The 14,535-nt window shown below is 44.6% G+C and overlaps 1 protein-coding gene across 4 annotated transcripts; it reads right to left on the bottom strand.

Moving 5' to 3' along the window:
* Positions 1–1,458: 1,458 nt before the first annotated feature.
* LOC117350864 (methylcrotonoyl-CoA carboxylase beta chain, mitochondrial-like) lies at positions 1,459–9,829 on the bottom strand. Of its 4 annotated transcripts, none has more exons than XM_033925543.1 (2): positions 9,717–9,829; positions 1,459–4,153 (listed from the first exon to the last, which is right to left on the bottom strand). In XM_033925543.1, the coding sequence occupies exon 2, from the start codon at positions 4,109–4,111 to the stop codon at positions 2,294–2,296; it is 1,818 nt and encodes a 605-aa protein (XP_033781434.1). In that variant the 5' UTR covers positions 4,112–4,153; positions 9,717–9,829; the 3' UTR covers positions 1,459–2,293. The 4 variants fall into 4 exon arrangements, with proteins under 4 accessions (XP_033781434.1, XP_033781431.1, XP_033781432.1 ...); XM_033925540.1 differs by having other exon boundaries at positions 9,595–9,727; XM_033925541.1 differs by lacking the exon at positions 9,717–9,829 and adding an exon at positions 7,737–7,856.
* Positions 9,830–14,535: the final 4,706 nt, after the last annotated feature.

Below are 14,535 nucleotides of genomic sequence, written 5' to 3' on the forward strand. Positions count from 1 at the left end.
AGAGAGAGGGGAGACATGATTGAGACGTTTAAGTATAATACGGGCCGTATCGAGGTAGAAGATGATGTCTTCTGTCTTATAGGACCCTCGACCACCAGAGGGCATCTGCTGAAAATCAGGGGAGGGAAGTTTCATGGTGATTCCAGAAAGTACTTCTTCACCGAAAGAGTGGTCGATCATTGGAACGAACTCCCACTGCAGGTGACTGAGGCCAACAGCGTGTCAGACTTTAAAAGAAAATGGGATATTCACGTGGGATCTCTAGGGGGGTAAAGTCAGGGGGGTGGGTCATTAGAGTGGGCAGACTTGATGGGCTATGGCCCTTTTCTGCCGTCATTTTCTATGTTAACATAACTTTTTTCAATTAAAAGAATGCACAAGGATATCTGATGCTTGCCTAGTCAACTCTTCAGGGATAGAGGTAGTAGAGAATGACACGGGACAAATTTGTCCCTGTCCCCGCAGGAAGTCAATTTCTCTGTCCTGTTCTGCGCGTTTTGTCACTGTCCCTGTCCCCTGTAAGCTCTGCCTTAACTGAACAAGCCTCGAACACCTATGATTTTAAAGTGGTTGAGGTTTGTGCAGATGAGGACGGAGCTTGCAGGAATGGGGCATGGACAGGAAAAGAACTCACTGGGATGGGAAAATGAGTTGCCACAGGGACGTGGCAAAATTTGTCTCCGTGTCATTCTCTAATTGAATTGTTGAATGGACTCAAACAGTTAATTTAATAGAAGATTTAAACTGAAAACTCGAGTGAAGGGATGGTGTCATCAACCACCCCTAAATAGCTTCTATTCTTATAACTCTTCAGGCCCTCAGAGATGCCACCAAGTGTTCAATAACCTTTCATAACACCTGGCTTTATGCATCCAATCGTCATCGGGTCACTTATTTAGTTTTGCTTTAAATTTGTAAATTTCAATGAGTTAAGTAAAACCATCAACTTTACTAAGTGAAATAAGTATATAATACTTAGCTTAGGTGGTGGACAGCAAGGGATAAGTTCGCCAACATGTTTCACCCTTGAGGGGGTTTCTTCAGGGCTACAATCCCTCGATTAAACTAATTTATCACGACGGGACCACCCGATGCTTGAACAAGCTTAGAGGGAACTGTGGTTTGCATGGACCTTGCAAAAATGCATGCAACATAACTCCCTCCCCCCAAACACACCCAGCATGATCGCACATGCTCACTTTGTGAAAACTGCACCTCCATTTTCTGCGGGTACATTTCCCCTAGAAAACATGTGTAAGTTTGAAAATGCAGTTTAAATCCCCTCCTAATACAGCTAAAAATACATGCCCTGCAGAACTCCTCATGATTTTTAGATGGGTTAACTGTTTTCACACAGTCCTTTACACCGTGAATGGCTTTTCAAAATTTCCTTCTAAATAGCTATGACTTGGTAATTGAAAAAAAGTTTCAACATAAAACAGTGGACTATGTCTTTCCTTCTATCAGGAAGAAAAAGACCCAAGTTTAATGCTTTATTTGGTTATGTAGGCCTCAACATTTCAATTACTGCACACGAAACCATCCTCAGAAAGTTCATTGCATGACAGTGAAAATTATACTATGTTTTCACACTCGGGCTACATTCTCCATCAAATGTCTTCACCAACACTTATCTTGGCTTGAAAATCCTTTTGTATTAGCTGATCATCTAAAAAGCCCATGTTTCACCAATATGGCTTCTTCAAGGGTAATTGCTCAGGCAGATAAAGACCAAAATGATCTATTCGGCCTGTTCGGGAAGGCAATTAGTGTTGAGCAAAAAATACATGGAGCGTTAATATTTACTTTCTATTTATTTATTTTATATATGATTTTCTAAACCAGTGTCTTGCAAACTTTGCGAGGGCCGCGGCTCGAGGGCATCCGGAAGTTCGTGGACGTTTATGCGACAACGTCACACACTTGCGTTACGTCAACATCTGCGCTTGTGCGGAGGCCCTCCAGACGGGGCCCTGAGACGCCAGGGTGGAGAGGGGGAGACTGATAAAGAAAAAGGTATAGAGAGGAGGAGAGATGCCAGAGAGGAGAGGCACCGGTGCCAGCTGACTGCCTATAGGATGTGCCTCTCGCCGTGAGAAGCATGTCTTGTAGGCAGTCGGCCGGCTTTGGCGCCACTCCTCCTCCCCGGCGTCTGGCAATACACTTGGAAACTTGTTCTAAACAAACCCTTATGGTCTTCGTAGCCAAGGAGCTAAATTTATTTTGAATAAATGTTTCAGAAATTAAACACCGGTATATCCTGCAGATCACCTGCTATCGAGAAACTCCATGATCATAATCGAAGAACAGGAGAGTTGTGTGGAGCTGGGTTTTGATACAATTGCTGCCTGATAATCCTTAAACACTGAGCGATCACCTTCCTAGTGTCCTGTGGCAGAATGATCCCATCGTCCCAGAGTCTAGAAGATGAGTAAAAGGCTGTGCTTTCTTCTTCCAGTTGTTTCCTTAGAGACTGTAATTCTGCTGCATCCCCATTGCCTACCATTTGCAGGTAAACTGAGGAACTTCTTGGATTCACAATGGCGACTCTTGCATTAGGCCACAGGAACAAAAAGTTGGGACTAAATGATCTCCCACACAAGGCATAACTCTCTGCCCCACAGCACCCCCCAATCACAAGTGTTATCTTAGGCACAGTAGCACAAGCAACAGAGCTCATCATGGTGGCCTGAGCTTTTAGCCGGAGGGCGTAGCTTTCAACCTGTGTAGGATTTGCCACTGGGGCTGTCTCAATAGCAGTATTCTGAAGAAAGAGGATAGGGATGTTTCGCTGGTCACACAGCTGTACAAAATGGCTGCCTTTGAGCGATGCATTGTGGGTCAGTTCTCCATCGTTAGCCACTATCCCAACCAAATAGCCTTCAATACGCGCAAATCCTGTCACCAAGGTTGTTCCAAATTCGGCCTTAAATTCCTGGAACCTGCTGCCATCTGTCAGGCGACTTAAGATTAGTTTAACATCCAAAGTGCAATTATAGCCACATGGTGCAAGACCCACGAGATCGTCAGCACTGAAGAGTGGATCCTCATACTCCACTTCGCTGCCAGGTGGAAGAAGCAAATTCATAGTGGAAACAATATGCCTGACGCACTCGTAAGAATCCTTTTCAGAAGGAGCAAAATGATCGACACAGCCACTGATTCTAGAATGGAGTTTGGCCCCTCCCAGTTCCTCAGGGGACACAATCTCTCCTGTGGCGGCTTTTACCAAAGGGGGTCCAGCTAGGAAAATGGTCCCAATTTTATCCACAATCACAGTCTCTTCTGCCATGGTGGGGACATAGGCACCCCCTGCTGTACACGAGCCACACACCACAGCCACCTGAGGTATTTTCATGGCTGACATGGTAGCTTCGTTATAGAACATTCTGCCTCCGTGGTACTTATCTGGGAAAAGCTCTGACTGTAGAGGCAGAAATGCTCCTCCACTGTCCACTAAATAGATGGTGGGAAGCCGGTTCTGGATAGCTATCTCCTGTGCTCTAAGCTGTTTCTTCACTGAAATTGGGTAAACTGTTCCCCCTTTCACGGTGGCGTCGTTCGCAATGAGCACGCACCAGATGCCGCAGACGCTTCCAACTCCAGTCAGGCATCCTGCTGAAGGGACATCACCGTGCGATAACCCCAGACCAGCAAAAGGGGACAGCTCCAGAAAATCCTCATCGTCCAGGAGCATGCGCAGTCGATCTCGGACCAGCACCTTTTTATTCCGCTCCGTGTGGCGGAGGACTGCCTTTTCTCCTCCTCCCCGACTAACCTGTTCAATGAGCTCTCGATATCTTTGACCACAAGCCCGGCTGTTCCTTGCATTTGCCTCGTACTGGTGTCTAACGCGAAGTGAGATGTTTCCATTCAGAACAGGATAGGCTGCGTACAACGGCTTTCCTTTTAAGTTGTCATTCCCAAGGCTATGGGAAGGCTTGCTGCTGGCCACCTCCCCTGCAGCGTGCTTACTGCTCTGCTGCCTCCGTAGCCTCATGTAATCCTTGTACAAGTGAGCATATTTAGTTCTAGGAGGCAGCTCTGAAATCAGTGATCTTGAGAGAAGGGGGCAAAGGGAAGATTGTGATCCTGGCACCAGGAGTGGCATGGAGGAAACTTGAAACGCTTTTCCGTTCAGCAACCTGGAGGACTGTGGAACAGAAAGATTCCCAGTGAGAAAAATACCAACAAACCACAACAAGACCAATCACTGGTTCCTCTAACAACCTTTAAACCTTGCAGTGCCTATCAATATGTGCTCTCTCCCCCATCCCCACCCATGCAAAATCTAGAAACCTGTTTTCTTCACTCTCACCTCTCACTGCTCTCTGTTTCCTGTAATAAATAGAAAGCGTCACTGAAGCCCCACCCCAGGGCTTTAACTTTTTAACTGGCACAATTCCAGTTTTTTATTTTTATTATTCTTTATTTTTGTCAACTTTCATTGGGTTTGGGGGTTTAGTAGGATTCCTTCAATAAAATGTTTTAAACTAAATTTTGGGGGAGGATAGGGGGGAGAGGTCAAAAGGGAAGGGGGTAGGAATTAGGGGGAGGGTATTGAGAGATGTAATGGGTATTTTGGAAATATAGTTTGAAGAAATGAAAGATATTTGATGGAAATTAATATGATGAATTTTAGTTTAATGATTATTGTATTATATTATTGTATATTTACTGATTTCTTCAATAAAAACCTCTTTTGTTTAGTGTATCTTGATACATGTCCTCTGTTTTCTTTGTAATTACACTGCCTTTGTACTACAAAAACTTCAATAAAGAAATTGAACTTAAAAAAAAATAAATAAATAAATAAATTAACTTGCACAAGACTTTTTTCTCTCTACTGCTTTTGGCTTGTTTTCTAAACTCTTCCACTCCTTCTCTCAGCTTTATTCAATAGTATTAAGGGAGCTGGAAGCAAATGGGGTGGTCAGGGTGAGGTGCAGAAAGGAGACAAATAAAATCCAAAGCAAAGAGAGTGCAGGTGGAGTGGAGACAGACAAAACACAAATCACTTCCTAATGAGAAAAAGACAAACTAAAGTGCTGTTGATCCCTGCATAATAACCTGCTAGCACAGTGCATCATAAACTGTGTGCCTCCCGAGATGTCAGGTGTGCCGCGACACACAGGGGGCGGAGGAAAGGCGCTGGTGCCGGCTGACTGTCTACAGGACGTAGGCAATCAGTGGGCGCCAGCACCTCTCCTTCTCTCCGTGCCTCTTCCCTGCTGGCACACCCCCCCCCCCACTGGCGGCTCAGGGCCTGTCTGGAGAGCTTTCACGCGTGCGCATCACGGTGACGTCTGCGCACTTCAGGATGCTTCGAGCCGTGGCCGCTGTGTTGAGCGTGCTGCAGCTCATCAAAGTTTTCAGGACACTGTGCTAGCGGAATAACCTCCTTTCAACACACATGAGAAACGCAGCAGGCCCTCACCAAATACAGAAGAGACTGTTAGTATTAAGCAAGGATGTCTAGAGCAGGGGCTAAGACCCAGAGTTCAAATTTCACTACTGTACCACGGGATCTTGGCGGCTTAGGTCTTGCTTCAAGTACAAGCTTAGACTGTAAACACTCTACACAGGGCCAGATCAAGTCCAACTGATTCCCTAAGCACAGCCCCGACAGTGGTGTCCCTCAGCCCTTCCACTGCTTAACTGACAAGACATTAAGACTCAATAAATTACATTACATTACATTAGTGATTTCTATTCCGCCATTACCTTGCGGTTCAAGGCGGATTACATCCAAACTAAAACAAAATTACATTCAAAATTTGAAGGAATAGAATAAGCGATGACATAGAATTTTTAAGGTAATAAACGTTGGGTAAAGAGTTACCAAAGGGAAGTGGAGGTCTTTAGGAGATAAGAATAGGGTGAAATTATGGGTTTTAGATAACGTTTGATAGATAAAAGAGTATTAGAGAGATCTAAGGGTAAATAGAGTGTTGGATATTGGGTTGGGATTGGTGGTGCTGGATAGGTTTTATGTGTTTTTTGAAGAGTATGTTTTTAATGTCTCTCCTGAAGGCTTTGTAGTCGAAGATAACAGAGTGGTGATTTGTCTGTCTAGTTTAGCTGCTTTGGAGGCTATTAGGTTATCATAAAGTTTTTTTCGTTTGACATCTTTGGATGATGGGTGAGTGAATAGTGAGTGGGATCTTCTGTGTCTGGTTGAGGAGGATTGATTTAATACATGCTGAGAAATACCGTTTTCGGATGAAACAAAGCATCATATCCTATATATTAAAACGCTAGTCGCGCATGCGCACCCAGACCTGCGTGATCTGTAATCCCTGATCCGTAGGTCCGTGGCCACAGTGCGTATGCGGCGGCTACACAAAGCGGGAGAAACAGACTCAGGATGGGAGGATGTGCCGCCGCAAAGTGCTGCAAAGGTACTGCAGGGGAAGAGACACATAGAAGACACATAGACACATATCGCTTCTACACAAACCTCCCTCCAGCGTTGGCAGTCGCAGCACGTTAAACAGGCTGCTTCGTGACTTTCTCCTGCCGTTGAGTCCCTCTGCCGCGTCACTAATGATGTCATCAATGAAGCGACAGATAGACTCAACGGCAGAAGAAAGCCGCAAACCAGCCTGTTTAGCGTGCTGCGGCTGCCAACGCTGGAGGGAGGTTTGTTATTAAAATCATCTCGCTGGGAGGGTCGCAAAGTCAGCGGGGGTTGGGATCGGAGGGGAGAGAACCGTCTGCCTCGGGTGCTTCAGGCAGCAGCAGTGTTTACAATTCGCTGCTGTTGCGGCTTCAGGCCTTCCTCTCTGGCGGGTCCTGCCTACTTCATGAACACAGGACCCGCCAGAGAGGAATACCTGAAGCCAGCAACAGCAATGAATTGTGAATGCTGCTGTTGCCCGATGAAGTAGTTGAAGGAGGAAAGTGAGCATAGGGGAGAGTGGCTTGAGGGAAGAACAGATGGCAGGGCATGGAGGGAAGGGAGAGAGGCCATATGGGACAGAGAGAGAGGGGGAGGACACTGGATGGAAAGAGAAGAGAGGGCAGTGAATGGAAGGGGCAACATAGAGGGTGAACAGTATTCTAGCACCCGTTAATGTAACGGGCTTAATGACTAGTCTATTTATAATAATTTAGAGAAAACTTGAAACTCATGTTGGATAATGGGTGTGGCAGGTGGCAGATGGCAGTGAGAGAATTAAGGGCATGATCAGGGGAAAAACTGCGGTGCCCCAAGAGAAGTGTCTCTCAAACTGTTTTTTTCAGCTCCAGTGCACTAAATGGAGCAAATGTTTTTTGCAGCACATTATAATTGAAATGATAAAATTGCAAAACCGATAAAAAATATAATTTGAGAGTTATTTATTTAAAGTTCTTTAAGCTATATATGGGTAATTCTAACAACGATGAAACTAACTCCCCTGTTTTACTAAGGCGTGCGAGCCGATTTAGCACGCCTTAGTAAAAGGACCCCTAAAGTAGACAGAATAGAACTGCACATCAATGCGATGGATGAGCTTGTTTTTGAGAGCAAATTAACTCAAAATGCGGCTCGATAGTTGATAAGCAAACACGCATTTCATCATTTACCATCTGCAGTCGTTCTCTTTTTTTTCGATTTAATCTCTGTCACGATTGAAAACCCAAGTTCGCAAAGATAAGAAGATCCAAACGGTAACAAAGTCTCAATTGCTTTATTGCTCAAGTTAAAATAACTCCTGTGCCTGCGTAAAAAATATAAATAAGACTAAAATTACTTGCTGTTAGCTTTCAAGGACCAATCACATCAAAGGATGATGCTTGCCACCAGCTTGTCACGCACACAGATGCTTATAACATTAACAGACTCTTGCATACGTGACGTGCGTGCATGTCATCTGAAGGGAATTAAAAAAAATTAAGCAAAATTCTGGAATTTCTCTTGGCACACCACTGTGCCATGGCACACAGTTTGAGAGACATTTGTCTAGAGCAGGGATCTCAAAGTCCCTCCTTGAGGGCCGCAATCCAGTCGGGTTTTCAGGATTTCCCCAATGAATATGCATTGAAAGCAGTGCATGCACATAGATCTCATGCATATTCATTGGGGAAATCCTGAAAACCCGACTGGATTGCGGCCCTCAAGGAGGGACTTTGAGACCCACTGGTCTAGAGGGTAGCACAGGGACAGAAATTTTGCCCATCCCCAATGGAATCTAAGCCATCCCTACCCATACCCTCTAAGATCCATTTCGTTCACGCCCATCCTTCATTGAAATTGGATAAACTGTTCCCCTTTCACAGAAGCATCATTTGCAATGAACACGCACCAAATACCCCTCTCTCCCAGCAAACCAACAGTATCTAGCAACTGGTTTCTTTGACCTTAAGGCCATAACTGATCAAGTCATTTAAAAGCAATTAAAGTTTGGAATGACCTTCCTTTGATTATTAGAGTTCTTTCTCATCTACCCACCATAAAAGTACTGAAAACATTTATTTCAGAAATGTACTAATGATCCTTCTTTTTCTAATAATCATAAAAGATAAAATTCTGGCCTAAAAGATATAGGGCTCCTTTTACTAAGGTGCACTAACATTTTTAGCGTGTGCGCTAACCCTGTGCTACGCGCCAAGAACTAACACCAGCTCAATGGTGGCGTTAGCGTCTAGTGGGCGGGGCAATGCATCGCTAAAACCACTAGCGCAACTTAGTAAAAGGAGCCCATAGGCTCTGCTCTAATCTTCTATATAATTTAATTAATATTTTGTAAACTGAGTCGGGGTAGAAAGGAAAGAGGAAGAATCGGGGTGGAGGAGAGGAAGAGAGAGATGATTGTTGTACATGGAAAAAAAAAAAAAAAGACATCCCCTGAAAATAAGCCCTAATGCATTTGTTGGACCCCAAATTAATATAAGAGTCTTATTTTTGGGGAAACACGGTAGGTGCCTGAAATGTAGGCCTTGAAAATCCTGGCCTCGTAATTAATTTCCTCCATCTCCACTAATACCCGCAGAACCGATGCTATTAGTTTCCTGTCATAGCCTTCTGTTTCTTCCCAACCTTAACAGCCTCCCTAGGCCAGGGGTAGGCAATTCCAGTCCTTGAGAGCCAGAGCCAGGTCAGGTTTTCAGGATATCCACAATGCATGAGATAGATTTGCATCTCAAGGAGGCAGTGCATGCAAATCCATCTCGTACATATTCATGGTGGAGATCCTGAAAACCTGACCTGGCTCCGGCTCTCGAGGACCAGAATTGCCTACCCCTGCCCTAGGCTATCGGGCAGGGGTGGGCAACTCCAGTCCACGAGGGCCGGAATCCACTCGGGTTTTCAGGATTTCCCCAAGGAATATGCATGCGATCTATTTGCATGCCTTTGCTTTCAAAACATATTCCTTGGGGGAAATCCTGAAACCAGTCTGGATTCCGGCCCACCCTTGCTATAGGGTTTACCATATGGCTCCAGAAAAAGGAGGCCGGATTGCGACATCCGGGTCTTACTTCCATTACTTTCAATGGAAGTAAAGCCCCTGGATTACCAAACGTCCGGACATGTCCTCTTTTTTGAGGAGTGTCCAGCTGAGAATGTGCGCAGTTTGTTTGGGATTTTCTCTCCCCTGTTCCCCCACCTACCTCGGGTTTGGTTTTTTTTTGGGGGGGGCTACTTCCTGCGGTTGTACTTTTTGAGAAACATTCACTATTAAAGCAGCGCTGCTCTGTGGAAAATCAAGCCTCGTTCCGGAGCTGCAACGAACCTTTAGCAATCCAAGCCTCGTTTCGGGGCTCCAATAGTGTCTCTCATTGCAATCCGAGCCTCATTTTGGCGCTCCAATAGCTCCTCTCAGGGGGGTTTTCCAAGGCTCATTCTGGCCCTCACGTCTTAGGTCCAAGGCAGCGTGCTTGACGTCAGTTGTTAGCACGTTTTGGAAGCAAGAGCGTAAGGGTTTATTGGCATTTGTAGACCACAGTTTACATAGTACTAAACAAAAAAAAAACCAACAAAAGAACTCCATAATCAATAGGAAAGTAAAAGACAATAATAAATTACAAAGTAAAATTCTAATTAAAATATAGAAAAAATATTATAAAACTTAAAATACTACTACTAGCTGCTCTGATCTGGCCTATACATCCCCAGTATCTATTTTCACATCCTCTTCCCCACTTTCTCCTTTTCCCCGCATCCATTTTATTTATTTATGCTTAAATCTCTTTATTAAAGGTTCATAAGACAACAGCAAACAAATACAGTAATGTATTTTCAAAGACAATCCACAGTTACAGTGTAACAGCAACCAACCCCACCCCGGGACATTTTCAGAATGGGTTACAAGTTTATATACCTATTAAAGTGTTTTGATAGGAGGTGATGGCAGGACATTGGCAAAACATAGGGCTCCTTTTACTAAGGCGGGCTAGCGTTTTTAGTGCACGCAGGGAATTACCGCGCGCTACGCTTCTAGAACTAACGCCAGCTCAATGCTGGCGTTAAGGTCTAGGGCGGCCGGCAAAGCCCTAGCGCACCGTAGTTAAAGGAGCCCATAGTTAAAGTATGGTAAAATATAACATGACAAACCTACTACTATTTTAACATACAATAGACGGTCCCTGCTCAGATGAGCATGTGGGATCTCTTAGAGAGAGGAAGAGATAATGGTGACTGCAGATGGGCAGACTAGATGGGACATTTGGCCTTTATCTGCCATCATGTTTCTACATTTCTATGTAATGTTACGCTATGTGGTGTTCCCCAGGGATCACCCCTGTCCCCTATTCTTTTCAACATTTATATGTCTTCTTTGAAATTCTTCCATCTATCTCCCTTTGAAACTCTATTTACATATGCAGATGACATCCTAGTCCTTCTTGAGGTAGATTCAAACCTCACTGAAAATATAACAGCTTGCATAACGAAACTCCAATCCTGGGCCTTCACTGTACAAATGAAGCTGAATAAGTCCAAAACAAAACTACTCTGGCTTGGCCCAAAATTAGATCAGTTACCCACACTCATTCCATTACCTTCTGGTCCCACACTACAGATCGAATTCTCAAGCAAAGTTTTGGGCATCATTATTGACTCTACACTTTCCTTTAATGATCATCTCAACTCTCTGGTAAAAAAAAAATGTTGTTTTTTTTTAGTCTTCACATGTTGAGGAAAGTGAGATCCTGCTTCCGCCAACAACATTTTGCTATCCTTGTACAATCAATCATTCTTTCCAGACTGGACTATTGTAATTCCATCTATCTAAGTCTAACCAATAAAAATCTTCAAAGACTTCAGCGGATCCAGAACACTGCGGCTTCGCAAAAAGCAAATTCGACCATGTTTCCCCGCTTCTGTCAAAACTTCACTGGCTTCCGGTGATTTCTAGGATTCACTTTAAATGTGCCTGCCTAATATTCAAGATCCTACATGGCATTCTTCCTCTCCTAATTCCACTATCCTGGAATTCTTCGAGATCTGACACTACCAGATCCGCCCACAAACTCAAACTATCTTTCCCCTCGTTAAAAGGCGTCATGTATGCAGGTAAAATAGGGAAATCCCTTTTCTTCAAATTCACTGAGCTTTGGCATAATCTCCCTGCCCCACTGCGGAACCTAGGCTCATTCCAATTATTCCGAAAGCATCTGAAAACCTGGCTTTTCTCCAAAACATAAATCTATCTATTTAAAATGTAAAGCTATCTATCTTCTTCATAACCTCTAATTTCTTATTGTGTCATTCCCTCATTTATTGAATTACCTGTAAACCGTGCCGAGCTCTATCTTTATGGAGATGATGCGGTATGCAAACTTAAGGTTTAGTTTAGTTTAATGTTAGGACTTAATCGCAGTTTCAAAAAAGTGAGCTTCCAGCCTGGATTTGAATACCGCCAGAGACGTACCGAGTCAGGCAGGTTGATCCAGGCATACGGCCCATCAAGGTAGAAGGGACGGAGGCAGGAGTTGCCATAAGAGGAGAAATGCCTCTTTGTAAGCCTCTGGTGAGACCCCAGTTAGAGTATTGTGTACAGTTTTGGAGACTACATCTTCAAGAAGACAAACGATAAGTCCCCTGCACTACAGCAAATAAGATGTTTATTTCCCAAAAGGGACCCAGTCTTGGCTTGTGAGCACACATGTAAAGGACAGCGATGGTAGATGCACCATGACCCTGAGTGTTCCTGTGACTCCAGCTGCTCTGCACTAAGAGACAGTGACAACGGATGAAAAGTCTCTGTCAGGATATGCTAGTAGCATGTCCCATGCTTTAGTGAAGCTCCATGCTGTGTAGCAACTTCCTACACATATTGGCTGTGTAGGCAAAATCTCTAGTGCAGTGGTTCTTAACCTGGGTTCGACCAAACCCCAGGGGTTCGGTGAGTCAGTCTCGCGGGTTCGGCGGAGGTCAAAACACACCTCCGACTCATATAGCGCGCAATCCTTTTCGAGGATGCTGGACATAAATGAAGAAAAGGAACAGACTTTGTTGCGAAAATGACATGAGAGTGGCACTTGCCAAGGTAAAGCCGCGCATTTCTGAACTGGTCTCTGAGAGGCAACAGCAGAAGTCACACTGTTTTGCAGTAAATTTCATTATTATGTTATTATTATTCGAAATATAGGAGAACTTTTTTGTTTTCAAAATTGATATTATTTTTTCCCTCACTGTATACCTATGTTTTGAATTTGTAAAAATCATATTTTATTTTTCCAATAAAGAAGGGTTCGGTGAACACGCATTGAAACTGGTGGGATTCAGTGCCTCCAACAAGGTTAAGAACCACTGCTCTAGTGACTCCGGAATGAGGCCTGGAATGCTGGAGTAGGAAGGAATCAAACGTCCAGAGTTGGTCGCTGTTCTTCAAAGTAAACATTCCAGAGAGTGGAAAGAATGAGCAAGAGTCTGCCAGTACATGATGTGAAAGAGGCAAAAGAATTTGCAAAACAAGAGAGAGAGAGAGAAAAAAAAAGATCTATTTAAAGAGCTAAACCACAAAGCGATGAAAAGCAATGGGCTAACGTACAAATATTGCAGGAAATAGAGAGAGTTTCCTCAGCAACCACAAGTAGGTCGAATTCTGACACAAGAAAGGTTAAGGAGGGAGAAATTTATACCTAAAAATGAGAGGGTGGTAATTGTGAGACCAGACCATAGACTATGGATGAGGTGACTCGTAACATAATAATAAACTGGGAACATGTAAACTAGGAATAAATCACGCAGCTCGTTGCTAATAATAATAATAACTTTATTCTTTTATACCGCCATAACCAAAAGTTCTAGGCGGTTTACACTAAAAAGAGCTGGACAATCAGTGAAATACGATAATACAGTAAAAAATACATATATCTGTAAAATAGAATTTCAATAATAAAACTCACTAAGTATTAAGACAAAGGCGCGCCCAGACAATTGAGCGCAGCGCGGAGGTGCATGCCGCTCAAAATTACTGTTTTTAGGGGCTCCGATGGGGGTATTTGTTGGGGAACCCCCCCACTTTACTTAATAGACATCGCGCTGGGAAAAAGTGAAGTTTTCAGTAAAATATGGGGGGTTACAACCCCCCACACCACGGTGCGATGTCTATTAAGTAAAGTGGGGGGGGTTTCCCCCCACACCCCCCCGTCGGAGCCCTAAAAACAGTAATTTTGAGCAGCACGCGCCTCTGCGCTGCGTTCAATTGTCTGGGCGCGCCTTTGTCCCGGCGCGCTTTTGACCTGACACCGTTTAGACCAGGGGTGTCCAATGTCGGTCCTCGAGGGCCGCAGTCCAGTCGGGTTTTCAGGATTTCCCCAATGAATATGCATGAGATCTATGTGCATGCACTGCTTTCAATGCATATTCATTAGGGAAATCCTGAAAACCCGACTGGAATACAGCTCTCGAGGACCAGAGTTCCCTACCCCTGCCTTAGGAGAATGGAGAAGATGTGATTTGTTCTCTTAGGCTTCCGCAGCTGGCGTCATGATTGTTGCAGTTGTCCGGGTCTCGCCGCGTCTGGGTAGGTAGAACTGACGTTTCAGCCATCATGCTGTAGCTTTCTTCAGGTGGTGGAATGGCCTCATTTATACGACTCTTTATTATGGTTTGGATATGGGAATGGTTTTGCACAATGGGTTAAGGCACCACCGGTCCATGGACCAGTGCCGGTCCACAGAAATTTCCTGCCGGTCCACAGGGCCAGCACGTGCATCAGACCCAAAACAGTGTTCTTCAACTGCTGGTCCACGGCGCGATCGATGCGGCGTTATCTTCGAGCCAGCTCCCTCTTCCTAACTGATTCAGTGCACAAAGTCACGGGCAGTGGCTCCTACGGGCGTCCTGCGCCTGCACCGGAAGCCTTCTCTCTGACGTTGCAACGTCAGAGAGAAGGCTTCCACATGAGGCACTGGACGTGCAAGGTGCAATTAGTACTATTATGGGGGCGGGGTCTGGGGTGGAGATTGGGTAGAGATGGGCGGGGTCTGGCCCACGATTTAGCCCCGTGTTCTTCAACCGCCGGTCCACGGACCGATGCCGGTCCACAGAATAATTCTTTTATTTCTGCCGGTCCATGGGTGTAAAAAGGTTGAAAAACACTG

The sequence above is a fragment of the Geotrypetes seraphini genome, chromosome 16 (assembly GCF_902459505.1).
Source record: "Geotrypetes seraphini chromosome 16, aGeoSer1.1, whole genome shotgun sequence".
NCBI lineage: Eukaryota > Metazoa > Chordata > Amphibia > Gymnophiona > Dermophiidae > Geotrypetes > Geotrypetes seraphini.